Genomic DNA, 27,934 nt, shown 5'->3' on the forward strand with positions numbered 1-27,934 from the left:
CACCTGCACCCCACCCAGCCTGGCAGTTGGCTCTGTGGGCATTCTACAACATCCATCCAGAACCTGAGGTTCTTGTCCCCTTGGAGGATGTGGAATGGCACCAGGAGTAAAGACTGAAGAAGGTGACTGTTTACCTCCTTTGGCTTGACCTTCAACGACTTGCTGGCATCTGTTTCCCGAAGAAGAAAGTTATAATGCACTCCTCCAATCAGGCCGTAATATACTTTCGCATCAGCAGGGACCCTCAGCTCTAGAGAGGCAGGGGCAGAGGTGTGGTAGGTGACACTCAAGGAATACACTACCCAACATCCCCCACAACTGAGAGCCTCTGCCAGCTCAGGTCTAACACAGACCTGAGAGCCCCCGAATCCAGCTACTGTTGCACCAAAGACTCCCCACTGATTCCTCCCTGAGGACCCTCTATGCACAGGAGGTCCAGTACAGGAACACCTTTCAAGGAAATAGCCCCTTGTACCCCAGACTCTCTTAGTTCACGTTGGACCCAACAAAGAGAAACAGCTAGACTTTGTATCTGGATTGGTCACCAAAGACTCATGTGTTGAAGGTTTTCTCCCCACTGCAGCAATGATCACAGGTGGGTTTGGGGAAAAGCATTTGATGGTGGGTGCCTCCACCTTGCCAGTGGATTCATCCACTCATACAGGGCTACACTAATTGGAGGGGTATGGTTTGGAGGTGTGTTGAGCATGGGTGGAGGATGTCCACAGCAGGGCTGTGCCATCCAGAGCAATATATTTCTCTTGAGTTCCCCACTACTGCATTTCCTGCTCATGAGTATAATTCTCATTCACATTTTTAATCAATGTATTGTTATACTTCTTGTTCACCTTGTGTTCCTCCTTCTTGTTCTTGTTCTTCTTCATCTACTCCTCATGCTTCTTCTTATAGTCATCTTGAACTTCTTATTCATGGTCTTCTCCTTCAACTTATTTTCATTTTTCTACTCCTCCTCCTCCTTCTCCTCCTCCTCCTCCTCCTCCTCCTCCTCCTCCTCCTTCTTCTTCTTCTTCTCTCTCTCTCTCTCTCTCTCTCTCTCTCTCTCTCTCTCTCTCTCTCTCTCTTTCTCTCTCTCTCTCTCTCTCTCCCTCCCTCTCTCTCTCCAAGAACAGTCTACAAGCTGTGAAGGGTTCTATTCTACTACACACTTCTCTCTAGAAATGGCCTCTGGTCCTAAGTGGACTCAGTTTGCAATGAATTGAAAGATTGGAAGCCAGAAATGATTCTTCATTGAACTTCTTTTCTCATGTACTCATCTAGGTCAGGAAAGGCTGCCAAAGTAGGCACCCTGTGGTTGTCTGTCTTCTTTGACACAAGACAAAGAAGCCTCTCTTCTTGGCCCCTTGTGGATAATAGCTTTGCAATGCCTCCTCAGGCCAAGGAAAGAACACGATAGGCAGGTCCACAGCCCCTGGGGAACATGAAGAACCTGCAGATTTATGCCCCATAATTACACTTTGTTTTGTGCACAAGTCCCACCATACTCTTCCTGGGCATTGGGCCAACGCACACTGTGTTTTGTCTCCCAGTTATCGTGAGCCCACTGTGACTCACTGCTCCCTACCCTCTGATGGTTCCACTTACTCTGATGGTTCCAGACAATATGCAGAAGCTCATAGTTTTTTGGATCCTTCTGCTGGAGCAAGTGTACATCTAAGGCCTTGCGGATGACGACTGGAGTCCTGTCCTGGGAGGTCACCTGAGCAGGGTTGGAGAAAGCTCATCAGAGAGGAAATTTGGAAGTAGCTACCCAGAGGACAGTGCTCAAGGACAATCAGAGACAAGAGAGCTCTCAACACAAGGGCACCATCTTGATACCCTGCTACCTGAGGCCTTCATGTGATCATGTGGGGGTCTTCCTATGAGCCTCTAGTCCAATCTTGGTACAAGAGTTTGCTTCAACCTGCTATGCCCTACAGGGACAAGAGAATAAGGACCAAAAGGCTTTGTACAGACACATTCTAGTCCCATCAAGATGGGAGGAATGGTCCAGTGGACTTCCATATCCCTGCTCTGGTCTGGGATGCAGCTGCATTTTTGTGTGGACAAGGCACAAACCCTAGGTGCTTTGGTCTTGACACCCAGGCACAACACACACTAGGACTCTTTAATGATAGGCATGGAAGCTGCTGGGCTCGAGAGTGTCAGTGCTTGCTGGGGTGTCAGGAGTTTTGGACCCAGCAGGTGCAGTGGTTCAACATGGCTCCCCTGGAGGTGGACACCAGAGTCTCATGATGGATACTCCACACCCAGGAAGATCCTGCAGAGAGACCTGCTAAATCTCTATTCATATACATGCAAACTAGGACACTAATGGGCCCCTCCAAGGCCCCCAGTTCTCTGTGACCCACACCTACCCACCCTAATCATTCTACAATGGCTCCCTTCCCTTCAACCAGCAACATATCCCCTCCCCCACACAAGAAAATGACTGCCAACTCCTCTGCTTCAACCTCCAAGGTTCAATATACTCCTCCTCAATACCAAGATCAGTAGAGGATGGCCTGTACCCTCTATATTTCTCTGACCTCCTCTGAACCCAGCACTCACTCCTGCACTTCTGACCTGCACACCCCCAAACACGCAGGCCCACTCGCACCCAGACCTGGCATGCTGCTGCTCTCCCGCCTCTCTCTTCCTCACTTTCTGCTCTCCTTCCTGGCCTTCCAGAAGCTCCAGTTCAAGAAGACAGGCCTAGTCCAAAGTGTTTGCTGTGGGCTCGGTCTTCCCCACTGTGGGCTCCCAGGAGACTCCCCTTCTCGAAGACTCACCAGGATGTTCCTATACTGTGTTGTCCTTTCGTTTTCCAGGTAGATGCGAATGACGCACCTGCCTCTCATCGGATTGGTATATTTGGGCCATGGGGAGTACTGAGTGGAGACCCCTGATGTCCTGGAATCCAGCTCTGCCCCTTCCCTGGGAGAAGGCTCTGGCTCTGGGGTTGGCTTAGGAGCCATGACAGGAACTGAGCTTGTAGCTAGAGGAGAAAAGATGCCAACATGACTGCCTTGCCCTGACCTTCACACAGACAGACAATACCCCTGCTGCCAGGAAGAACTCAGGCCCTTAGCCCACACAGGACCTCTTTTCAGACTAGGGTCACTTCCTGAATGGACAAAGGCTTATCCTAATTTCCAACCCAACACCAGGCATACAGACTCCCTGCAGTGGAACAACAGTCGAACCTTTCCTCATATACCCTTAGGTACTCACCACAGTCCACCTGGCTCTCAGGCTCTGCCTGGCTTGATATGCCATCTTCAGTTGGGGCCAGCAGGTGGTGTGCTTGGTGCTCCAGGTTAAAGCCACTCAGGAGGAGCCACACATACGGCAGCAGCTGCTGCAGACTCAGAGAGCCTGGAGGCTGATGGGAAGCCTCAGTGTGGAAGTTCACCCAGGTCCCCAGGAAAGAAGATGAGGCACTGTGGGGAGGCAGGTGTGGAGTCAGCAAAACCCTGGCCTTGCCTTCGCCATGGCCTCCAGAGCAAACCTCTGACCCTACCCTCCTGAACCGTCCCTGGTTCTGAACACACCAGTCCACCTCAGGCAAGACACAGTGGCTGTTCAGGCAGGGACAGGACAGGTCGCTAGGCAAAGAACCTTCAACGAAGGAGCGTTAGATTCATGGTATGACCAGCTCTCCCCTCCTCTGGGCAGGCCTGACACTCTACTTCCTCTTGGCTACCTGCTCTCCAACCTGGAATGCACCTTCCGGGAGTGTCTGTCCTCCTGCCCACTCTTCTCAGGGCTCAAGAGACACCTCCTCCCCTGGCGAGGGCTGCAATACTACCTCATTCTCTGTGAGCTCTCACTGAGTCCCCCTGAGTAGCGGTGGACCTCTCTTTTCCCATGAGTGCAGACCACATCTCTGTGGCCCTGAGGGAGGACAGGGAGGTGTAGAGTAGGGGATCCATTATCCCAGGGCCTTCCCCAGAGGACCATGACTACCTACAACTCCCTGCCTTACCCCTCCTACTGTTGAAGCCCCACACCTTACACTGCAGGCAGAAAACTGAATTAGGGAGAGCAGTCTTTCCTCAGCCTTCCAAAGTCAAATCACCTTGCAGGTCCCTACTCTAGAAACAGGAGCCCACCCTCTTGACCCCAAGCCCATTCCATGTTGAAGTTGGTCCAAGGGTCCACCATAGTCACTGAAGAGGACAACGTGCAGTTATGCCCCATGGAATCAGGGATGCAGTCACATGTAGGATATGTACTCATGGCACCTGCGGTTTGAGGCTGACCCCCATGAAAGGGGACACAATGGCAGTCATTTGCACCCCATTATTCACTGAATTATGAAACGTGACTGGAAACGTGTCTTCACACAGTGGGTGCTTTCTCCATGTTCATCAGTGAATGAGCCCAAACTGCTGATTCCCACATATCTCTGGGTGTGGGAGCTGCCATGTCCAAAGCCCCTGTCCAGCTATGTCCCAGCTAGGACGCTCTGTCCCACTATGGAAACTAACATGTCTTTATTAACCCAAAAGTGCTTTTCCCAAGGCCCGAGTTTTGAGACGCCTCTGGCACAGATCTACGTTCTTCACAAAGCCAACATCACACCAGAAAGACCACCTGGCCTCGCTGAGTCCACCTGGGAATGAGCTCAGTGCACACCATTGAGCTGTGGTGCTCACTGTGTGGGGACTGCTCCATGGACCTCTGTGGATCAGCTGGAGTCAGGATGGTTTCTCTGCCTGAGAGGGGAGTTCACTCCCCTTGCAAGGCTGTGGCAGGCACCTCCAGGACTCGTCCCATTTGGGGCTGACATTCCACTATGAGTGTGGTCCTCTATCTCATTAGGTATCACAAACCTTTGGGTCCCTGAGAGGCACATGGCAGCCGCAAGACAGGCATGAGGGGGCTACACACTTGGGCTTGGTGGTCTGGTGCTTACCTTGGGAACAAAAGATCCAGCACCTGCTGGGTGGGGATGAAATCCCAGGAGATTAACCCCATGTTGCTGCTGAAATGTAGGTTTCTCCCACAAATGACAGGCAGGAGCTCATTCCTAAGCTGGTCCTGCCTGTAAGGTTCAAGGCTCTGTACCCTGAAGGGCTCCTCCGTGTTCTCATCATTTTCACCCTGGGTTGGGACCAAGAATGGTGGGTTCAAAATGGAAATGGTGACAAACAGAAAAATGACTTGTGCCAATACACTAGAGTCAAAGCACAATGGGACAGTTCCCATCAGTACAAACACACACACACACACACACACACACACACATACAGAGTCAGAATAGGAGTCCTGGGCCATTCATCAGGGATCAGACTAGAGGGCCTGCTGGGCTCACCTGCCCTGTGCTACTTACTGTTACTCTTGAGCTCCTCTGCGACAATCTCCAGAGGCTCTGGCATCTAAGATGAAGCCTCACCCAGTGCATCCACAAATGGGCTAGTTGGCCCCCCTGAGATTCCTGGGAGCCTGAGGCTCGGCATTGTTTGCAACCACAGGAGAACATCCTTCTCACTCCAGTTTCTCCAACCAAATGAGCTCGGATGGCTTGGTCAGTGAAGTGGGTGCCTGGATACCAGGGTTCCATGTTCTGTTTGATCCATTGTCAAGGCAATGATGTCATTTCCTGTGCCCATACCTGAGCCTCTTTTCACATAAGACCACTTTCAAAAGCCCTATGGGCTGCTGATTTCTCCTCCATGCCTACCCATCTCAGGTGCGCAGGTGTTCACCAACAACTACCCAAACATCCCCACCAAAATCTGCCCTGCTTGGTGCCACTAGAGTTCCAGCTTGGAGCCTTCAAAAATGCACTCACAACCAGTCCTTCCCTCTCAGCAGTTTTGGACCCTGGTCCCATTAATGTGCAACTCATGCTGTGCCCAGTCTTTTCTGGAAAGTAGAGTAGCATCTAATCTCTAGGGTTTATTGTGTCTATTGGCCCATAACACCCTCTATTCTCCTGAAACCAGAGATGGGACTCACAGGTGGCTAAAGCACAAATGTAGAGATGGGACAATCACAAGAAGGGGAGAGACAAAGAATGCACCCCAACTCAATCAGGCCTGTGTCCCACACAGGGACGTGGCCAATGTCCGTCCCATCGTGGCTGCAGTTCCCTCTCTACACCATGGCAAGTTGGAGGGGACTGAGATGCAGAGGCTGCTCCCCTCTGCCATACAACTTCCCAAGGCTTCTCCTAAGATTTCTAAAGGGCCATGTATGTCTAGTGTTGGGGTCTCACAGAGACTCCGAGGTACCACAGCATCCTGCTGCCCAGAACCGGTTCACCCCTCACCTCAAGGGGGCTCAGCCTCTGGATTCATAAGAATTGAAGTGGGTACAGGTGATGGGATATCACCTCCAAGACTGAGTTATGCCAAGTCCATGACCCCTGTCTGCATCCCTGTCTCCAGCAACACTCCCCTCTCTCTCTTTCCTCCTCAGAGCAAACAAATCCATTTAGCAAGTGTGTCCTGTGATAAAGACATGACAGTCACCCATCCTCTCATTGCAAAAACACTGAGGCTCAGCCAACATGGATCCTACCAGGAACACTGGCATAAACTCAGAGTCCGATCCTCCCAGCCGAGCCTCAGTGAAGCCTGGACTCCCAGCCTCCTGAGAAGAGGAAACAGAGGTGCCTAGCCAAGCCACCTTGGATGCAGCCACACACAAACTGAACTCATCAATGCCCCTTGCTCTCAGTTGTGAGTAAGAGGGGAGATGGTGTTTCACAACCCTGGACAACAAATGCAGTCTCCAGGCTTTGGGGTGTGCCCTGGCCTCTCTCTATCTGCCCAGGCCCTCCAACCCATACTGGCCTCTTACCCAACCTCCTCCTAGGGCCAAACTCAATCCTGCCTCTCAATTTCTGCTGCCTTCCCCAAATGGAGAAGGGCTGGCTCTCTGTTATCATGCTGGTGTCAGCAGCAATGCCACCCCACTGACATAATTCTGAGTCCCAACCTAGGCACTCCAGCTGTCTTTGCCACACCTGGCCTGTTTGGGCTCTGGCTCTTGCTCTTTTCTTTCATGTGCATGTGTTTTGAGGTTTTGAGTTTCTCCCACTGCAGAACTGCAGCTGTAGCAGGGTAGAGCTCATGAGGGTGACATTCTGAGACACATCCAATCCCATCAGGACTGTTAACTTGGGTGATGCTGGAACACAGAGATGAGTGAACACATGGGAGGTGGTTGGACCCACCTTGCCTCTGAGTGGCTTCCTTTCAGGACAGGAATGTAGGGATGGGAGCCCCTGGCGTGGGATGCTTTGCACAAGGCGTGACCACGGGCTCTCTTTCCTGGCAAAAATGGCTCCAATCAGCATGGAGAGCACTGTCATTCCTGGTGGCTAACAACAGCCCTGGACCCCAGAAAGGAACCCACACTCAAGATTAACGTCCGAGTGTGCGTGTCCTTGAGGAAATGAGGTCTCCTGATCCCAGGTGCAAAGGGGTAAGTCCTCTAACTCCAGGGGCCATGAAGGGACATCTGAGTTTCCCTTGTCCTTCTTTCCCTCTCTGAACCCAGTGTGTCCTCACACTAACCACAGTTAGGACCCTGGCCTCATTCCCCAATGAAGATCATTAGGCTCCATAAAGGACAGTCTCTAAGATGCTCAGTGGACCAACACCCTCTGCACAACCCATAACCCTATTCACCCAAGAGGCAAGAGGATTTCTATTCAGGAAAACCAGGAAAGGGAGAGCCTTTCTCAAGGACACAAGGACATTAGTGAGTGAGGGAGTGATTAATGGATGGATAACTATTTCCACCACCAACTTCCAGGAGCATATATGGCCCTTTGGAGAATTCTGCAGTGTGTTGGTGATTAAGGAGAATGTGTGAATCCAGGGGTCACTAGGTCCTCTCAGCCAGAAGGAGGGAAACTGCCATAAAGGAACTAGGACAAGGGTGCGAGGAATGCTCACTGGTGGGAGATCGGAAGGAAGGAAAGTTTACTCATTAGAAAAGTGTAGCCTGAAAATTCTTAGCCAGCCAAAAGTCGTGCAAACTTGTGTGGGAAAAGAGTCTTTGCACAGTGATGAAGCTAGGAGCTCACATGATGGAACACAGCATCAACTGGGACCAAATCCAATATCTGATATTCTTGTAGGAAGAGGAGAGTCTGGACCAGATACCAGGGAGACTGGGGGATACCGGCTATGTGAGGTTGGAGCCAGGACGGGATGCCCATATGGGAACCACAGATCGTGGGCAGCAATAGGACAGTGGGCAAGGGCTGGGAAAGTTGGGGGACAGTCCCCTAGGAACCTGTGAGGTGTTTTGGCAGTGGGACCGCCCAACACCTTGTGTGTTGAGCTCCTGGAGCTTGAGAGAAGGCCCTTCCTCTGTTGTTGGCCACCCAGTTGACAGAGTTTGGTTGTAGCAGGCCTAGGACCCAGATGAAGGTCTGAGCATGTTGGCCATGCAGGGTGGATCTGGACCTCAGACACACTCTGATGACTGTAGGGTCTCAGCCCTGCATCAACACAAGCACCAAGTCAGGCCAGGTGGGGAAGGGCTAGGAACACACTCTGGGGGCTGGTGCCTATATTACTAGGAGCACTTCTGACCCCAATTCCCTGATCTGCTGCCAACACAAGCTACAGAGGAGGGTAGAGGGACACAGAGCATGGATCGTCCCCACTCAGTGGGCCCAGGCATGTACCATGGCCAGCAGCCTCGTGCCTTGCCCGGTGAGTCCTGAAGCGGCCCCCTCTACCCTTCCTCATGTGCTACTACCTTTCCACTGTCTCTGGAAATATCTACTTGCTGTGGTCCTCAGGCAGTTTATGATTTAAGTTAAAAAAAAAAAACAGGTCTTGGTGCTCAAAAATATTTTATTTGCCCATCCTCATCCCCCAACCCCAATATTTTCATTATTTCCTCAACATATGAAATTTTACTAGCAAAAAGTTAATTTTGAATTATACAAAGTTGATTCAAATAACATTGATATACATAATCAATCCCCGTACTTTCAATGTTTGTTCTCCTTTCCTGTTAGAAACTGCTCGGAAAAAAGAGAACAGAGGGGGCTGGGGATGTGGCTCAAGTGGTAACATGTTTGACTGGCATGCGCAAGTCAGTGGGTTCGATCCTCAGCACCACATAAAATAAAATAAAGATGTGTCCACTGAAAACTGAAAAAATAAAACAAACAAACAAAGAGAACAGAGGACAGACTCATGGAAGTGCTTGAACTGATAAGAAGCTGCCACTCAAGCTCAGCATTCAGTCCTGGACAGAGTAAGACTGGTCCATTTTGACATCTACTCCAAAGAGTCTACCAGACAGAATCCTCTGACTGATCCCTGACTGAGCCATAGGAACTGGCTAGAAAAGCCTTCACATCCTCAATACATTCTTCACTTCAGAATACTGGACAAGCATTGATATCCATCTCTCATTACCTTGCTCCCCAGCCAACCATTCTTCAACAAATTCAAAGGAGCAACACATGCAAGCACACAGAAAAAGATGTTCACTACACACATCCATGTGCGAAAAAGACAACTGGTATTTTTTGTTTTGGGCTATTTCAAATGAAATCACTTCTGCATGACCTCCACAAACAAAAAAAAAAAATTGTGAAATTCCCATGTAGAAGACAAGATACACTTGCCAAGGAGGCAGTGCCAAGAATTTTGACACTCCAAATGTAGAGTGTGTGTTTGGGAGGCAGTCACAGTTTCCATGAGAGAGTCCCATGAAATCAATTAGAAAGATCCATGCTCTAGCCCTACCATGCAAGTGATGTGACTTGAAAGAGTCACTTAGTCTCAGTAACCATCATCACTAACCACTAAGTCAATGAATAAAGGTCCTCAGGTGTCAAGCTACAAAATGTGGGATGAGCATGGATCAGGATGGGTGGGAGAAGTCTCCCCCTCTAACACAATTAGGGAAGGCTGTGCCTGTCCTCAAGTGGCTGGGGGGCCTGGGATCCTGCCACAGAGGGGGATTCCAAACCTCACATCCCCTGACCCAGGCCAGAAGACCAGGTAGAGTCCAAGAATCCTGGGGTGGCCCAATGGCAATAAAGGTTAAAAGGAACTAGGGATCTGCCTGGACCCTCAATCCCCTACTCTGAGCAGGGCTGCATGACGAGGCCAGAGGCCATCCACAGCAATCTGCCTTTACAGGAAAACAGGGACTGCAGGCTGCCTCTGGCTCACTGAATCAGGGTGGTGTTTTCATAAAGCAAGACCACTTCCTCACATTTGACCAGCAGCTCATGTGCTGACAGCACAATGACTGGCTTGACTCAGGCCCTGATGAATGAAATAGAAAATTCATAGCAAACCCATCTTTAGCTCTTCCACATCATCAGGGGCTCTGATTCAATTCCGTCCAGACCAGAAAGGTATCTGAAATGATTTCTAAACATGCTGGGGACTCACCCGTGTGTGGAACTTTTCAGGAAAAAGGGGATCAAATCTCATGAAGCAACTCTTCTCTCTTCTAACCCATGGGCAATGCAAGGAACCTGCATGATACCAGAGGCTCACTTCTCCCTTCTCGTGTCTTCTGGAAATAAATCATTAATGCGTCCTTCAAGGTGAAGCAGAAGCCTGCATTCCCAGCTGCACAGAAGTGTTTGAGGGCACTGTCTCCCTTAAAACCCAAGAAGAAAAAACAGGTCATTAAACAGTCACATGAATTAGAGTACATGATCAATGATCCCTCCTCCCTGGAGCCTTCCACATGCCCATCTTCCCCATTCACAGTGCAATGTTTGGCCATTCTCAAAGACCAGGAGACCATGATGCTCATCACCAGGAAGTCAGTAAGGAACATGAACAGAGCAGCATGGATTGCAGAAGGTGGCACACCAAGGATCTGCAGCACAGCTACTAGAACATAAGAGCTTAACTTCAGTATTGACTTTCTGACACCTACCAAGTACAATGTTAGTGTCAAGCACAATATCCAGCATCCAAGTAGCAGGTGACTCTCCGCATACATTCACAGAAGTGGGCATCATCTGCATTGGAACAAGGAAGTATCTTATCCTTACTCATAAAAATCGTCATACACAAGGAATAAAATGGATGCAAGACTTCTCATTTCACTATTACGTAGCTGTTGAAATTCCCTATTAAATAATACCTCCTCCAAAATAAAAAGTATCTCAGACATGTGTCAACTGCACAATGGATGACATTTTAAAAATTACAGCCTTTACTTAATAATTATGTATTCGATATGCCTAGTAAGACTCTTTGGGAGAGGAGCACATAGAATTGCATCTTGGAAAAGCTAACATTTGCTGATAAATGTTACTGCTGATGTCAGGCATGGTGAAGTGAAAATTGGATTACTTTAAATACTCAAAGAATGCAATGTTGTAGGACTGGAATCCCTGATTTATAAACAGCATGTGGTTTCTATGAAAGCCAGTGATGGAGCAGGAGGAATGAAGCTGATTGAACAGACGACATCGGGGGATACTGAGGGATAGGCCAAACTGAAGAACATGTTCCAGCTAACTACTGATATATGGGCTCGTGAGCCCAAACCTGTGTTTGATAAAGCACTCATGTAAAAAGGTCTACCATTTAAAAGTGTGTCATTTAAATGGGATCTAGATGCACATCTGATAAAACGGCCTGTAAATTGATGAACTTCATGCAAGCGAAAAAAACAGATGATGGTAGATATAAAGATAAATCCTTGTCTTCACCAGGATGCCTAGAAATAGATTTTATTTGGCTAAGATGCAAATATCTTTAAACAGAATTTCTGAGTTCTCAATGACTTTATTCAATATTATACTGCACAGATCACAATGTTTTCTTTACAGAATAGTCTCTTCTTCTTCAAGCCTCACATAGAAAATGTCTCACAGGACATATGAGGGGAATGATCCAAGGGATGAGAAAATGGCTGGAACCATTCTCAAATGTGCACATTGAGCCTGAAGGTTTGGAAATGGGACAGACACATTGCCTCTTCAAGACTGCACTAGGGTTGCAGGTTACCAACAACTGTCATGACTCCATGTCACTAACTATGCCTAGCTCTCCTCAGAAACCTGAGGACAGCCAACAACCTCAGTTTGAAGGCACCTAAGGTAACCTAAAAGAATTATCACCCTATTGGATCCATGAATTAATACATATCACAACTTGACCACTTAAACCAAATCCCAGAAAACTGGAAACAGATGATCATTTCCTCAGATACCCTGACTTCCATTTCATTGCCCAGAGATATTTTGGAAAGAATAAAATAGAATTTCATGCTTTGAATATATCATCCAATACTTTTCTTCCCAAAATGCCAGCACAATGGGTTCACTTTCTCTTTAGGAATTTTACTAATTGTTTGAAAGTTCTAGAGGGCCTGTGTTGGTCTCATAATGGACAAACAATCCAACATCCCCAGAGAACTTACACGTGCGATAAGAAGAAAACAAGGTCAAGCGGAGGAATGGGCAGGGGGATCCAGAGGAAGCTCATTTTCATGGGAGAGAATTCCCCCAATGAAAAGCATCAGAATAGAAACTAAGAAATATACCAACAAAAACAGTATGCTAGCTATTCAACATGCACAAGTCAGAAACCTAGAGAAGAGAATGCTGGCCATGTATGGACAGGTTGAGCTCTTCAGAAGAGCCACCTGGCACTGCTTAGTCAAAGACGTAAACAGACATTCTTTTACCCAGAAATTCCACCTGTCGTACTTTACCTACATATTGCTTAAGCAAGGGGACATGCATAGGGATATTTATCCTCATGTTCCTTATAGACTTGTCTGTGTTGACAGGGAGTTGAGGGCCATCAGGATGCCCACAGCTGGGAAAGTCAAAAGCTAAACTGTGACAGCTGCCAATCTGGATCTATTCAAAGAAATCAATGAAAAACAGATGGACACATGACAGTCAAATCCCTGAATTCAAGTTCTTGCTATCCTACCTACCAACAATCATGCTTGGTCAACACAGTGGCATACCTCAAGACAAAAAAAAAAAAAAATTTTAAAGAAAATATTGTGTCATGATTACTTTTCTTCAATGCAACAAAGGAAATGGCAATTTTTCCCCATCCGAGATCTGTTACTCTCTTATGCATACTACATGAGATTATTGTGGACATGCTTACAAATAATTATCTACTCAGATACTTTCTGTGACTCACCAAATGCAAATATCTAGGAAGAATTAAAGTCTCCATACGTGAATTCATCATCAAAAGCCTTGAGTCAACAGGTGCTTCACAAAATGGCTTCTTTGCCAACTTGATGACCTCCTCCTCTGGCAATGTTTCCACCTGAAAGATGTCACCAACTTGTTATCATTCGTATTTCCACAGTGCCAGTAAAAAGAAACAAAGTCTGATATTCCATTGAATAAATCCTCAAGTGGACCAACCTCCATACTTCCTTCCATATTTTAAAATTAACAAATGCAACTTCAAGTCAATAACTTGTATTACGCAAAATGCAACCCTAACCTCTTACACTGTACTCTTTTATAGACTCACATGTCCTAGGTTCTGATTTAACTGTCCATTGAGCAGTCAGAACACGTGCTACTTCACATTCCTTATGGTGTCCAATCCATTCTCTGCCAAGCTGAATACAAACCCCTGGTCACAGGAGAAAGAAAGCATATCTCCTCCAACAACATGCATCAGGAAATAGGACTATCCATCTCATGGTTTCCATGGAGTTTCCTAAAGGAATCAGTGCTTAGGCTAGTGTCTGAAACCAAGCATGCAAACAACACATTTTAGCAATCAACCGCCATCACTGGGAATCATCCCATGGCACATATTGCAAAAACTGTCCTCAGGCAACTCTCTCACACACAGTGCAGAAACTGGAGCCCGCAGGACTCACTCCCTTGATTCCTACCCAAAGTCGCTGCTCTTTCCATGGCACTTCCAGGAACTACACTGCTTTGTAGAATCCTTAAAAGACCTTAGGATCTCTTCCCAGTGTTCACCAGGAGCAGGAAGTAAACACGAAAGGGTTTTTAAAGGGAGGACTTAAAACAAAACCCACAGGTGCCACAGGAAAACAAAAGGACACAGAGTCAGAGACACCTGACACCCCTGGGCGGGTCTCCCTTCTAAACCACCTCCTGCCCCCAGGTCACCTGGGCTCCCCCGTCGCCCTCCCCTCTCCAGGGGCCTGCGGGTCAGGCCACCTCTTCTCCTCTGAGGTCCACGGCGCAGGCCACACTGCTGAGGCCACCGCGTCCTGAACAGGACCCTGCAGATCAAACTCACCCGCTGTGACCAGCAGCTCCGCGGAGGAGGGCCCTCAGGTGAGAACCGGGACCGCGGGGTCCGCGGTGGGCGCTGAGGGGACCGCCCCAGCGGCTCCAGGGGACAGACAGCCGGGACCGAGGCTCCAGGGCGGCGGCAGAGTCCTCCGGGTCCCCCCTCGTGTGGGCGCCTAGACCGGGGCGGCTCCCAGCAGCGCACCTTCTCCTGTCACCGACCCAGCGAGCCGGACCCTCCATCCGGGACCTCCAGTCCCGCGGGCGCTACTTCCGGGCTTCTCCCCCTCGGAGCTCCCCGCGACCACGGCTCAAAGTTCCCGCCCTGCATAGGCCACGCCCCCGTCTCCCTGGCGACGGCTCCGCTTCCCCTTTAGGGTTGGCCTGCTGGGGGCGGTGCCCTCCGCGCGCTCCGCCTGCTGGCCTGTCCCCTCAGCTGGGGACCTAGGTTGCCACAAGATCCTCACCTGGATACACACTCCCTGGTGTGAGGCCTGCGGCTGCCCCCTCGTGGCCGTGGGGCCGTGTGACTCGCGCTGATGCTGGGCTTTCTGGTCTGAAAGATCTTGTTACACAGGGTGATAGGACTGCTGCACAGGAGGACAGGGCCCTGGGAAGGCACAGCAGGACCATCTATATCATTGTGTTTGTCTCTGCTTAGTGGTTTTATACTTTCAATGTGTGTCTCCTGAATATGTTGTGTTAACAGGTGGGGACATTAAGAGGTCATTAGGCCATGGAGACTCCTTCCATGAGAATGGCATTAAGGTCTTTACAAAGGAGGCTTCTCAAAGCAGCCCTTGTCCCTCCCTGTTTTACCTTCTGACACAGGAGGTCACAGCAAGAATGTTCTCAGAACGTGGTACCTGATATTGGATTTCCAACCCCCAGAACTTTGAGAAATAAAATCTTTTCTATAAATTACACGGTTTTTGCCATCACAACACAAACAATCCCAAGAGAGTAAATTAACAATTTCTCTAATTTTATAATTGTGTAAAATACACAAAACATCCATTTTGTAATTTTAGCCTTTTTTACGTGCACAGTTCAATGGCATTAAGTACATTCATGTTGCTGCACAGCCATCACCACCATACATCCCCAGGACTCTCATCTTGCTGTCAATACTGAATTCTAGTGCCCTCCCCAGGCCCAAGAAAAGAAAATTATACTTTATGTTTTTATGAACCTGATTACTGGGAATGTGAGATAAGTGAAATTCTAAAAATAATTATGTTTTTGTGGAAACCATCATTGAAATTGGATGCAGTTTACCCCTACTCCTGGGAATGCCAGATCAATTTCAATTCTGCAGGTGTCTCAATTGAATTCTCAGTGACAGGTAGTGGTGACTATGTGCTCTGACCTGTTTGTTCATGTCAGGGAGCAGCTCTGATCATGGGATCAGCCTGTGGGTTCCTTCCTCCTCCAGGTGTCTACAGGCCGATATACAGACATGAGCATGCTAAGAAGTGGGCTGGGGCCATCCCCATGGTGCAGAGGAATCTGATTTTGTCCATCCACACACTGTCTTGTGGGTCATGAAGGCTAGAGGTAGAAACACTACCTGGATTCTCTTGGGATCTGAGTGGGCCCAGTCTGTGGGCTAAGAATTGGTATTGTCTCCTAAAGAACAGGGACTAGGGAGTCCAGAGGGCAGGGCTAATTCAGACCTGAGTGTCTTTAAGCCCACTTTCAGAGGGGGTTACACTGTTCTGATGATCCCTGAGGCATATACACATGCTTCAAATCCAGATAGAAGTGCCCAGGTGCAGCCTGGGATGTTATGTGGACTCCCCACCTCCACACACCTGGGATGTCCCAGGGATCTGAGAAGCAGAGCAGCATGACTAGACTGAAGGAGTCCAGTCTCTTTGCATAAAGGTAAATAGGTTTTCTTCAGGGTCCCCAGAAATTCCACATGAAACTAACTCTGCACCCAGAGACCTGGGCACCTTTTTGAGGCTCAGTCAGTTCTCACACCTGTCTCTATCTGGCAGAACCTTTCTGGCTCCCTTTCTACACATTACCTTGAAGATGAAAACCTGGAGGGTGGGACTTTCCATCATACAAAGGTTCCCAGACATATTCCACAGTGTCACCACTTTCTCTATAGATCTCAACAGTTGACCCCAGCCAGGTAGGGTGGGCCACAAGCCCCCTGGGTTCCATGAACTAACCATAGAAGGACAATCAAGGAACTGTGGCAGGAAAGAGGTAGGACTGTTCAAGGCACATGACAGGGGCAGAGTCCAGAGTGGAATGTAGGGCTCTCACCTGGGATCTTTGCATGTGAAGTGGAGAAATGCTATGCTGTTTGTGGGATGTCCCCCAGGTTCCCGAGGGTCAGGATGGGCTGGGGATGCTCTCTGCATGCTCTTGAAAGACATGGTATGAGGTCCATTGCCCACCACTTGTTCCCATGGAAGACGCCTTAGTGTTGGGGTGCCACATGAGAAAGCCTCACTTCCTTTAAAAAATCAATGTGGAAAAAAAAAATCCAGGTGCACGAGCCAGGGATGCAAGGTCCATATATGCTCCCAGTAGTTTCTGGTGGTGACAGTTCACCATCCATGAATCACTCGCCTATCATGATCCTTGGAAAATTCTCTTCCTTTCCTGGTTTTCTCAAGAGCAAGAAGCTTGGGGTTTGGGGAAAGAGGGACCTGGATTATGCAAAGGGTATTGTTACAATACTCTTCCTGGTATTGTGGGGCAGGTCACTCAGAAAACACACCACGTCCCAGTTTTGTCCCAATTGAAGAGTCTTTATTTAGCCAGACAGCCAGTGACTCTCCCCACACTCCTATCACTGTCTCTGCAAGGAACATCCCCGAGCATGAACATTTTAGGATTTTTAAAGGCAAAAAACCATCTGGGGTGATGTAGCTGCAAGCAAGCAGGTACAGAAACTGAATTAGGCAGTGAGCAAGACAATGCAATAGGCACGTTGGTATTTTCCATGGGACTTTCCAGGTTGGCATAGCAGCAAGCAAGCAGAAGGGAAGTGGGTCAAAATGACCCTAGTTCAGACAAGTTAGAAAATGGTTACTAACGTCTAGACAATCGATCTCTGAGAAGGTACATTGCCCAAGAAAAATACAAACAAACCAAAAAAGCCAATTTTACATTGTATAAGAATTGCTATTTTGTTTGCCAAGTATGTTGTGCTAGGTAATATTAATAGGTACAGAGGCAGGGCTTTCCCATGGAAGAAGCATTTGTTACATGATATGGAGTCTCACTGTAAAATGGCATCTGTTTGGTCATTGCCCATATAGCCTGGCCCATAACACTGGGTCCAGTGAAAGGACTGTCCTTTAGAAATCTAATGATCCACATTTGGGTATGGGGCCAGGGTCATAGCCCTGGCTGAAGTGAGGACAACACTCTGGGTCCTGCAGAGGGAAAAAAGAAACAAGGGAGACTCTGATTTCCCTTCATTTCCCCTGGAATTTAGAAGATTTACTGCTTTTTGCTAGGGACCCTGAGACCTCATTGCCTTGGGAATACCCACACTCAGGTCAAGGTTTTGATTTGGGGTTTCCTCCCTGGGGCATAGTGTTGATGCTGGCCACTAGGGGCTGCAGTATTGTCCATGCTCAGAGGGCCCTGGTCATGGTATGTCCAAAGTGTCCCATGCCATAGGGCCTCCCATCATTAGCATTCCTGTGCATAGGAGGAGCAACTAAGAGGCAGGGGGTTTCTGAATTCATTTCTTCACTCATCACTGTGTTCCAGCGCTCACCCTACCTAAAGGGGTCATGTTGGGCCTGTGCAGGCTCTGAAAGTCACCACCATGAGCCCTACCCTCTGGTAGCTGCACATCTGCAGCTGGAGGTGCATAAAATCACAAAGCAGATGCAAGTGAAAGAAAAGAACAAGAGCCAGAGCCAAAATAGGGCCCGGTGTGAAGGAAAGCTGGAGTCACTAGGTGGAGACTGAGAACCATCTCAGTGATGTGGCATTGCTGCAGGAACTAGAATGACAAAAAGAAGCCAGTTCTGCTCATTTTGGGAACAGTGTGTTGAGGAAGGCATGGCCACATAGAAATTGGAAGTCCTGATTCAGTGTGGCCACAAGAGGAGGATGGATAAAAGACCAATATGGCTGGAGGGTCTGGGCAGATAGGGATAGGTTAGGGCACACCGCACAGCCCAGAGACTGCACTCAATATCCAGAGTTGTGGATAACCACCCCCTAACTCACAACTGAAAGCCATGGGCATTTATAAGGTCAAGTTTCTGTGCAACTGGGTTCAAGGTGGCTCAGCTGGATGCCTCTGTCTCCATGTCCCTGGAGGCTTTGACTGCAGACCCCACTGAGGCTTAGCTGGGAGAATCTGCCCCTGAGCTCTCGCCTGTGATCCTGGTAAAAAACCAGTTTGGCTGAAACTCAACACTTTTCTGATGGGAGGACTGGTCTTTATCACAAAGTTGTATACAAAGACAGCATATCATTTCATTCCTTGGATCAAGATTGGAAGGGAGACAGAGTGGGGGAAAATGCTGGAGAGGGAGCCAGACAGAAGTCAGGCTTCCCATAACTCAATCTTGGAGGTGACAGCCCATCACTTTTGCCCAATTCTATTCCTTAGACACAAGAGTGAAGAGTATGATCCACCTCCAAGTGAGGGGTGTACTGCCTTTGGGAACCAGGAAGCTATGGTATCTTAGAGTCTCTGTGGGTTACCTATCTCCTAGACTGAGAAGAGGCGCTTGGGCCAATGTGAAATCTCACAAGAAGTCTTGGGAAGTTCTATGCTAGAGGGTGACAGTCTCTGAATTCCAATTGCTTCAAACTTGCTATAGATCAGAGTGGGAACTGCAAACAGGAGGGAAAGTGGCATTGCCCAGGTTCTTTAATGAGTTAGGTTTTATTCTTTCTCTCCTTCTTGTAATTGTGAATTCTGTCTATGGGTTTCACAGACAATACAGGCATTTATGGGCACATATGCCCAATTCCATCCTAGGAAGTGGTGTGACAGTAATTCCCAGGGAAGAGTTGGGGACACTGGAGCACCCATAAGAGGCACAAAGGTAGGTCTAGCATCACAAAGCTGGTGAGGAGGGGGACTGGTTATGGAATCCAGTTTTTGAATCCTCAAAGCAGGAGCTCTAGCTGAAGCCAAGCTGGGCAAGGGATGATGGGAGTTGTTAGTGAAAATCTGTTCAGTTGTGTACTTGATGTGGTGTGGGGGACAGTCAGCAGTCCATGGGACTCTGGAGTGGTCTCGTGTGAATAAAAGGCTCAGGTACAGGGACTACAGAAAGTGCTTTCATTGGTTGATGGTTCAAACAGAACATGAAACCCTGGTTAAAAATAAAAAAGGTACCCACTTTCCTCAGAAAGCTGTCCCAGCTCTCTTGCTTGGGGAGGCTGGAGTAAGAGGGATGTTCTGTTCCACAGCATGCTGAGGCTCAGGCCTCAGGAAATCTCGGGGGTTCCCCATCGCCCAAGTGTAAGAACTCTGGTTGGGCCTTTGCCCTAGTTGCCAGAGCCTCTGGCGATTTTTCCAGAGAAGCCCAAGACTAACACTGAGCAGCAAAGGGAAGGTTAGCTGAGGCAGGCCTTCATGTCTGACCACTCATTCATGGCCCAGAATTCCAACTCTCTCTCCTCCCCCACCCTGTATGTGTGTGGTGTGTGTGTGTGTGTGTGTGTGTGTGTGTGTGTGTGTGTGTGTGTACACACTGAGGACAACTGTTCCGCAATGGTTTTACTTCACTTTATTGGAGTCATGTTTCTGTTTGCTGCTATTTCCATCTTTAAACCCACCATTCTTGGCCACCCCAGTGTGAAAATTAGCCCACTCAGAACACGGATGGCATCTGTAGAGACCATTGAGTCAAATAGGGAGGAAGAGCTCATGAAGCAGTCCATGCCTGTCTTGTACGCAGGAACCCAGACTTAGGTACCACCTTTGTGTGCAACTACTCAAGGTTCATCACGACTCAGCAGGTGCTGCGCCTGCGGAGCTCCCAAGCTAAGCTCCCAACCTTCTAACCCAAAGATGCCACCACCTAGCTGAACTTGAGAATGGCCTGTAACTTTCTAAGTCCCAATTTGCTGTGTGAAAACTGAGGAGTTTAGGAGACCATCCTCATAGGGTATTGTCAGGACCAATGGGATGAGTCCTAGAAGTGTCTGCCACAGCCTTGCATCAGAAAGTGGATTCACCTTCTCAGCCAGACTAAACCACCCTGTCTCCAGCTGGGCCACAGAAGTATGTGGAGCAGCCTACTCACACTGGGCCTCACTCCTTGATATTGTGTTCCCAGCTCATTTCCAAGTGGACTCAGTGAGGGCTGTGGGTTTCTCTAGTGTTTCATTCTCATCTGCAAGAAGAAGGTATCTGCCAGGGGCCTCACTTAACTTGGGCAAAGCAATTTTGCATTCATAAAGGATGTTCCAGATTCCATAGAGAGAAATTCCCATCCTAGTTATAGCCAGAGAAGGGCCGGTGGGCTGGCAGCTCCCATGCCCAGTGAGATATGTGGTAAGCAGCTGGTTGGGCTCATTCTTTGAGGAGCATATATAAGAAGCACCTATTGTGTGAAGACGTTTCTCAGCACATCACATAATTTAGTGAAAAATGGGGGGAATCCGTGCCATCTTTCTTCAGAAAGCTGTCCCAACTCTCTTGCTTGGGGAGGCCAAGTAAGATAAAATTGGCATATAATTTTATCAGTTAGACAGAAACCTCGGGTGTCATATTCTAATGACCACATCAACCTGTCCTCTAGGAGACATGGCTACATCTTGTCCTACTCCAGTGAAGATGGTGGACCACTGGATCAACTAAAAATGGAGTGGACTTGGGGTCAAGATGGAGGGCTCCTATCTCCAGTGTGGGGATATATAAAGTTTTGTGGCTTGGGAAGACTGCAAAAACATTGGTTCTCACAATTTTTTTAACATTTTTATTATTATTTTTGAGTTGTAAGTGGACACAATACCCTCATTTTATTTTTATGTGGTGCTGAGGGTCGAACCCAGTGCCTCACACATGCTAGGTGAGCACTCTACCTCTGAGCGGCAACACCAGCTCTGGTTCCCACAATTTTGAGTCCTGCTTGCAGTATAAGGTCTGGAGCCTCAATTGTAGAAGAAGGTAAAAGATGTAGGTGGAATCTTGGTCATTTGGGGAACTAAAAAGACTGTGGCCTCAGAGCCAGCTCATGTGCAAATCAACCCCCCACGCCCATCCCATTCTGAATGCACCACCCCTGTCCTCTCCCCTAGGGCCACAGAAATTTGGAGAGTAGTAGCTCTCATCCCAGGCCTCACTTTTTGGAAATGAGAGCTAGTGTCTTGCTCCCCATGACACTATTCTTCAGAGAGTGCCCTCTAGAAGAATAGTGTCACTTGGGAGCAAGATATACAGATCACAAAGAGTGAGATAGCATGGCAGCAAAAACCTGGGTATGAGGTTCAATCAAGCCCTGACAATGATGGACAGGAGGACAAACCCTCCTGGAGATTGCCAGAATGCAAACAAAAAGAAGAATGTCAGGCCTCTCCCACGGTAGGGGAGAGCTGGTCACACCATGGATCCAGAGTTTGGGTTTTTTTTTTTTTTTTTTTTTGGAAGGAGAGAGACCTGTCTTGTCACTGCCTGTATAGCCACTGTGTCTTGGCTGGTGTGGACTGGCCTGTGGAGAGACAGGGGAGTTACAGAAGTCAAGGTCCATAGGGGTGCTATAGAAGGCTGTGGGAAGGAAAGGCCAGGCTTCTGCTGACTACACACCTGCCTGCCCACAGTGCCATGCCTTTCATTCTGAGCACTGGGATAGAGAGGATTTCCATCAGCCTCCAGGCCTTCTGTGCCTTCAGCTGCTGTTGCCTTTCATGCAGCTCAACATGGGTGGCTTGAACCTGGAGCACTGTGCCCACTACCTGCAGGCCCAGCTTGAGGACATGAAGCGTAGGCTACGAGGCAGAGCCTGAAGGCAAGGAGGCTTAGGGTAGGTACAGAAGGGTAAATGAAGAAACAGTTATATTTTAGCCCCACTGAATGGAATCTCTTAAGTCTGGTGTTGGACTGGGAACAATTATAAGGCTTTGACCACTCAGGCAATGGCCCCAATCTGGGAAAAGGTCCTGAGTGGGCTCTGGGGCTAAGGTCTTCCTTAGCAAAAACAGATAATACAGAGGTATTATCTGTTTTTGCAAAGCTGAAGGCAAGGCAGTCATGCTGGAATCTTTTCTCCTATAGCTGCAGCCTCAGGTCCAGTGCAAACTCTAAAATCACCTGCAGAGAGAGAGCCTTCTCCAGGAGCTGCACTGCTGCCCAGTCAAATGGCAGCACTAACGTCAGATCCAGAGCTCAAGTCAGCTCCAGCATCTCTTTGGAAGCAAGAGGCGGTTCCAGGGTTAGATTTAGTGTCAGCTCCAGAGCTCCAGGTAGCTTCAGCTCTTGCTCCACTGCTGGATCCAAGTCTGTCCCCAACTCTAGATCTGGAGTCCACCCTAGTGCCAGTTCTATCAGTAGAGGCTTGCCAGTCTTATCCTTTGGCCACAGAGAAAGCGCTAAGGGAAGAAAAGCCTCATGTGTTAACATTCCCTCCAGACCTGGGGGCAGAGAGCTTTGTGCTGATGGATGAGGTGTCTTGGCATGGCTGAGCAGGGCGGTTGAACTTCCTTCTGGTCTCTGCTGCCTAGACCTGCTGTTCCCTGCTCCAGAGCCTGTGTTCCTGCCCCAACCCCAGGTTGCCATTGCAGCCAGGGGTGCTCACTCCTGGGAGGTGATGAGGTTCCAAAGGAAATGATATGTCCATGAACTCTGAGCAGGGCAGGTGAATCAGGACAGCATCAATGGCAGTAAAGTGACAGTCCTCCCAATGTCAGTGGGGTAGGTGTGCCTTTGTACCTTCCAGAAGGAGCAGCATGCAGAGAGAGGCAAGGTAACCAAAAGTACAAGCAGCATTTTGGGGGATAAAGAACCTTTAGAAGCAGACCCTGTGCAAAGTTCAGCTTCCCTGTTTGGTGGCAGACTGTGAGGACAATGCTGTCTCTGATTGCATCCTCAATCTTTGTCTAACCCAAGGAGCCAAGATGGCTCAGTGCATGGGTATAATTTCCAGAACTCCCCAAACAGAATTGTGAACCTATGTATCCCGCAGTTTCTGAGATTCTACTGATGTTGCCATCCCCATGTTTCTTGGAGTCAAATTCAGAGTTCTCAGCAATGATGTCCAGCATCACTGCATCTTTGAGCAGCACCTCTTCAGTGTCATCCAGGACCTTTCCCATGGCCATCAAAAGCAACATTGAGTCCAGTATCTCAGGGGTATCCACTAGCACTTCCTCACTACCACATATCCAGTTAGAGGAGCAGAGCATGGAGCGCAAGAGCATCCTAGTGTGGCTGACAGCAGGGGTGTCACCTGGGTGCCCATACTGGAAAAGGCAGAAAACATAGCAAACACCATGGACGAGCCCTGTCCTCAGGAGTGTCAGAGTCTGCATATCCCTTGAACGGGGAATCAGAGGGTCTCTTTGTAGAATTTTTATGGATATGCAGTATATTCCCAATATTCCAGGTGTCCAGCTGCAGAGGAGCCATGTTCAATCCTCCCCCTGCTGACTCACTTGTTTGGTGTCTTGGCTGTCAGGACCAAAGCCTTTAGAGTTTCTACCTGTGATAAGCACAGATTCATCCTGCATCCCAGAGCAAATCTGGCATAGAGGGTGCCACTGGCCCATTCCTCTGATCTCAGTGGAAGTGGAAAGTAGAATGGAACTTCTACTCGAGTGAAATATGGCTCCACATAGGACAATGGCAGGTACAGGCAGTCTTTTGTATGAAGATTGGGCTAGTAGCCCATCAGAAGACCTCATATAATTACATGGAGGCCAGATGCTAGTAGCAGGATAACAAGAAGGTGCCCTTGTATTCATAGCTAAGGTGTCTCCTGAATGTCCCAGGCCACTATCCAGTGGGTATCGCCTCCGGGGCACATACCCTGATGACCTGTCTCCCACCCTGATCCAGGTGACCTGCCAGGGTAGAGGGCTTTGGACCAACACTTGCTTAAGGAGGAGGGTCTGAATAAATTTGAGCTTCTGCAAATCATCTCCAAGCATTAGAGTAAGTGGGACAATCAGATGGTTGGGAGAAATGATCAACGAGCAGGCTCAGGACAACTCACAACCCAATAGAAGAGTGCCTTAGCCTAGAAAAACAGGCAGAATGTGTAGTGGGCCTTGTGCACCAAGGAAACTGCACTGAAGTGGGCCTAAAATCTGTAGTAGATTCTCTGCGCTGCCCCAGGGCCTGTTGGACCTCCCTAACATGTATCCTCCCCTGCACCTGATCAGCCATTGAAAAGCTAACATCCATGAGGGGCAAAGAAGAAAAGCTCCTTCAAGCAGCAGTATACACCATGGGTCACTGATAGGGATGATTTAACAGTAACATGGGAAAAAATGGGCTACAAGTGGAATCAGCACTGATGTGGACTGAAACAGCACATGTTAAAAACCAGGGGTAGGACCTGAGAAGCCCTGCATATGGGGAGAAATGTCAGTATTGTAGCAACTGGGAACAGGACACAATAACACATAAAGGCCAGGAGACAGCCTGTTTGGGCTGTGTTTTGAAAATTCTAAGTCCTTTGTGCCTGTGTGCCCATCTCCAAATAAGATCAGAACAGCCAGGTTATTATCCCTTCCTTTGTCAGCTAAGGGCGTCCTAAACACATAGGCCAAAAAGCTGATGTGTAAGTAATTCCATTGCTGTTTTCTTACCTGTGAGCCAGGAACTCATAGCAGCCACGATCCAAGTCTGTCCACAGTGAAACATACCATCCCTATGGCTCCTATGACCAGTTCTCTAACATTTTCATAAATAACCAAGTCTGAGGTTGGAGTGTCTTACATGCAAGGCCAAGATTGGCTAAGTTGCAGGCATGGTGTCTCATGCCTGTAATCCCAGCCTCTTGGGAGGGTGAGGCAGGATGATCACAAGTTTCAAGCCAGCCTCAGCAACTTAGCAAGACCCTGTCTAAAATGAAAAAAGCTGGGAATATGGACCAGTCGTTAAGGGACTCTGGGTTCAACCCCTGTACCAAAAAAAAAAAAAAAAAAGAATAGGCTAAGAAAGTGGAATCAAAAGTAGACACATCCAATCCATCATTGATTGAGAGCAAGCTCTGGGCCAGTGAGGATTGTGGGTAACAGATGTCCAAAGAAAGGACAAGCTGGATGCATGAAACCCACTTTGTGTTATGACATATGAATTATGGCAGGAGGGTTGCAGTGATGCCAGACCTCTCCTGGTTCTCCTGGTTGTTGGAATGCTTGTTTGCATTAGGGAAACTCTGGAGATATGGCCTCTGCTTTAGAAAGCCTGGTCCAGTTGGAGGTGGTTACCACCAAAAAAGGAAGCATGGTCACAGTGGGGTGCCTGGTTAGTTCATGACTGTGACAAATATTTGAAAAAAATACTTAAAAGAAGAAACATTTCTTTTGGCTTCTGGGTTCACTACTTTCCATTCTTTGTGAACTCATTCCATTTTGGGGTCCTTAACAGAGGCCATACATAGGCAGAAGTGTGTGGGAGAGGCAAGCTACTCAGAGCAGGTCAATAGGTCATAGAGAGAAAAAGAAGAAGGATAAGGGGAAGCAAGATGTGAAGGGGAGGAGAAAGAGGAGGAGGAGGAGGAATATAAAAAGCACATGAAGATATAAAATAACCAGAATAAGATTACAAATCAGAAGGATAATGATGAGGAGGAAGAGGAAGTGGAGCTCATCTAAAAAAATATATAGTTCCTTAAGTCATCCTTCATCCATGCACAAAAGACTTCCAATTTATACCACCTCCCAGGACTGTATTCATTTATGAATGGATTAATCCCCTAAGAAGGTCAAAGCACTCACCATCAAATGCTTCCCCGAAAACCCATGTGTGAACATTGCTTCACTGGGAGAAGAGCTTCAGCACATGAGCCACTGGGGCAAATCCTGATGCAAACTCCAGCAGTGTCTCTTTAGCAGGTCCAACCTGAACTGAGACATTCTGGAGTCCAAGGTGCTTTTTCATTGAAAGGTGGTAGTTTGGTTTAGTTCCTATGCACAGTCTTTCCTCAGGAAAGAATCATTGAGAAAGTCTTTGGTAGAACTGTAGCTGGATCAGAGGGCTCTCAGGTCTATGGCTCAGGCCTGACCCTGGCAGAGACTCTCAGGTGTTGCAAGTGTCCTGTGGTGTACCCCTTGAGAGTCACTTACCACCCACTGGCCCTCTCTCTTCAGAGCTGAAGATCCCTGACAAAGGAAATGTCTTTTATTCCATGAATACTCAAGTCAAATATTCCTTCAGAGAAACAACCCACCAGCAAGTGAGACAAGGTAAAGGGAAGGAAGATAAACACCCTCCTTATTCACTCTTTCCTCCTGGTGCCACTGCACATCCACACGAGAAGGTAAAACCCCTCCGCTCCTGGATATATGTTCTAGGAGCCCCATAGAACAGGCTGGGGTGGGTTACGGTTTCTGGGCTTTGCTGATGTTGCCATATCCCACAGTTCTTCAAATCAACTTTGGAGTCCTCTGCAATAAAACCTAGGTTCATGGCCACCAAATGGATCAAGAAGTCCAGTTTCACTGGAGTCATTATTTGCAGATCCTCAAGGACCTTCTACAATAAGCAGGTGGGAGACAGCTGTTTGGTTCATTTCAGCTCAGAGGAGCAGAGCAGAAAAAAGTACAAGAATGTCCTGGTAAGCCTGGCAGCAGGGGTGTCTCCTGGTTGGCCCAGGGCAGGAAACTAACACATATCAAAGGCCATTTAGAATTGAAGCTTCTGGATGGTCAGAAAGGACAGACAGAAAAAAGAGAGAGGTCAATGTGAAGGGCTTGACCTGAGATGAGGGAGAGCACCAGCATGTCCACCCCACATCTGGGGGAGTCTGTGGTTTAGATCCTGTGCATAATCTTCCTTCAGGGAAGAATCACTGAGGAAGTCTTTGGTGGAACTGTAGCTGGATCAGAGGGTTCTCAAGTCTGTGGCGCAGGCCTGCCCTGGCAGAGACTCTCAGGGGTTGGGGGTGTCTCGTGGTAGAATCCTTGAGTGTCAGCTACCAATCCTCTCCACCTCTCTCTGCAGAAGTTGACCATGCAATCATCTATTTCTCCATGCATCCTCAAATGAAGTATCATTTTCTTGTAAGAAAACATCCCACCATGAAGAGGACCCAGGTCAAGGGAAAGGAGGTAAGCACCCACCTTATTCGTACTGACTCCTGGTGCCATTCCACATCCACACAAGTGATAAGAAGCCTCATATGGACATATGTTCCAGAATGCCCATAGAGCAAACTGGCAAGTTGGGGTGGCGTTCAGTTTCTGGGCTTTGCTGATGTCCATCCCCCACAGTTCTCAGAATCAACTTCCAAGTTGTCAAGGCTGCTTTTAAACAAGCAGGTGGGAGACACTTGCTTGATTTGCATCCGGTTAGAAAAACAAAGCCAAAAGAATGCCAAGACTGTCCTGGTAAGCCTGGGAGCAGGTGTTCCTTCGTGTTTACCCCTAGGCCGGGAACACTCATCCAATACCATGGACTACTCATGCCCTTTTGAATTGGAGCTTCTGGATGGTCAGGAAGGATAGATAGGAATAAAGAAGAGAGAGGTCAGTGTTAAGGGCTTGACCTGAGATGAGAGAGAGCACCAGCATGTCCACCCCCGTGTCTGAGGAAGTCTGTGTGTCAGG

General features: G+C 48.3%; 2 protein-coding genes across 4 annotated transcripts in view; both read right to left on the bottom strand.

Moving 5' to 3' along the window:
* Positions 1-14,664, bottom strand: part of LOC144366848 (uncharacterized) — a 28,042-nt gene extending 13,378 nt beyond the window's left edge. The window contains exons 1-9 of one of the 2 annotated variants that reach the window (XM_078021699.1): positions 14,223-14,664; positions 13,128-13,259; positions 10,888-10,972; positions 10,389-10,602; positions 4,919-5,106; positions 3,232-3,440; positions 2,790-2,995; positions 1,603-1,717; positions 135-250 (exon numbers count right to left, since the gene is read on the bottom strand). In XM_078021699.1, the coding sequence (XP_077877825.1) occupies positions 135-250; positions 1,603-1,717; positions 2,790-2,995; positions 3,232-3,440; positions 4,919-5,106; positions 10,389-10,430 (876 nt within the window). In that variant the 5' untranslated portion in view covers positions 10,431-10,602; positions 10,888-10,972; positions 13,128-13,259; positions 14,223-14,664. The other variant, XM_078021698.1, reaches the window with a different exon arrangement.
* Positions 14,665-19,932: 5,268 nt separating this feature from the next.
* LOC144366847 (uncharacterized) overlaps positions 19,933-27,934 on the bottom strand; it is a 68,532-nt gene continuing 60,530 nt past the window's right edge. The window contains exons 14-15 of one of the 2 annotated variants that reach the window (XR_013425992.1): positions 26,105-27,811; positions 19,933-23,620 (exon numbers count right to left, since the gene is read on the bottom strand). The gene's annotated coding sequence lies outside the window, so the exon portion shown is untranslated. Of the gene's footprint in view, positions 24,397-26,104; positions 27,812-27,934 lie in introns of both variants that reach the window. The other variant, XR_013425991.1, reaches the window with a different exon arrangement.

The sequence above is a fragment of the Ictidomys tridecemlineatus genome, chromosome 9, assembly GCF_052094955.1.
Source record: "Ictidomys tridecemlineatus isolate mIctTri1 chromosome 9, mIctTri1.hap1, whole genome shotgun sequence".
Classification (NCBI taxonomy): Eukaryota; Metazoa; Chordata; class Mammalia; order Rodentia; family Sciuridae; genus Ictidomys; species Ictidomys tridecemlineatus.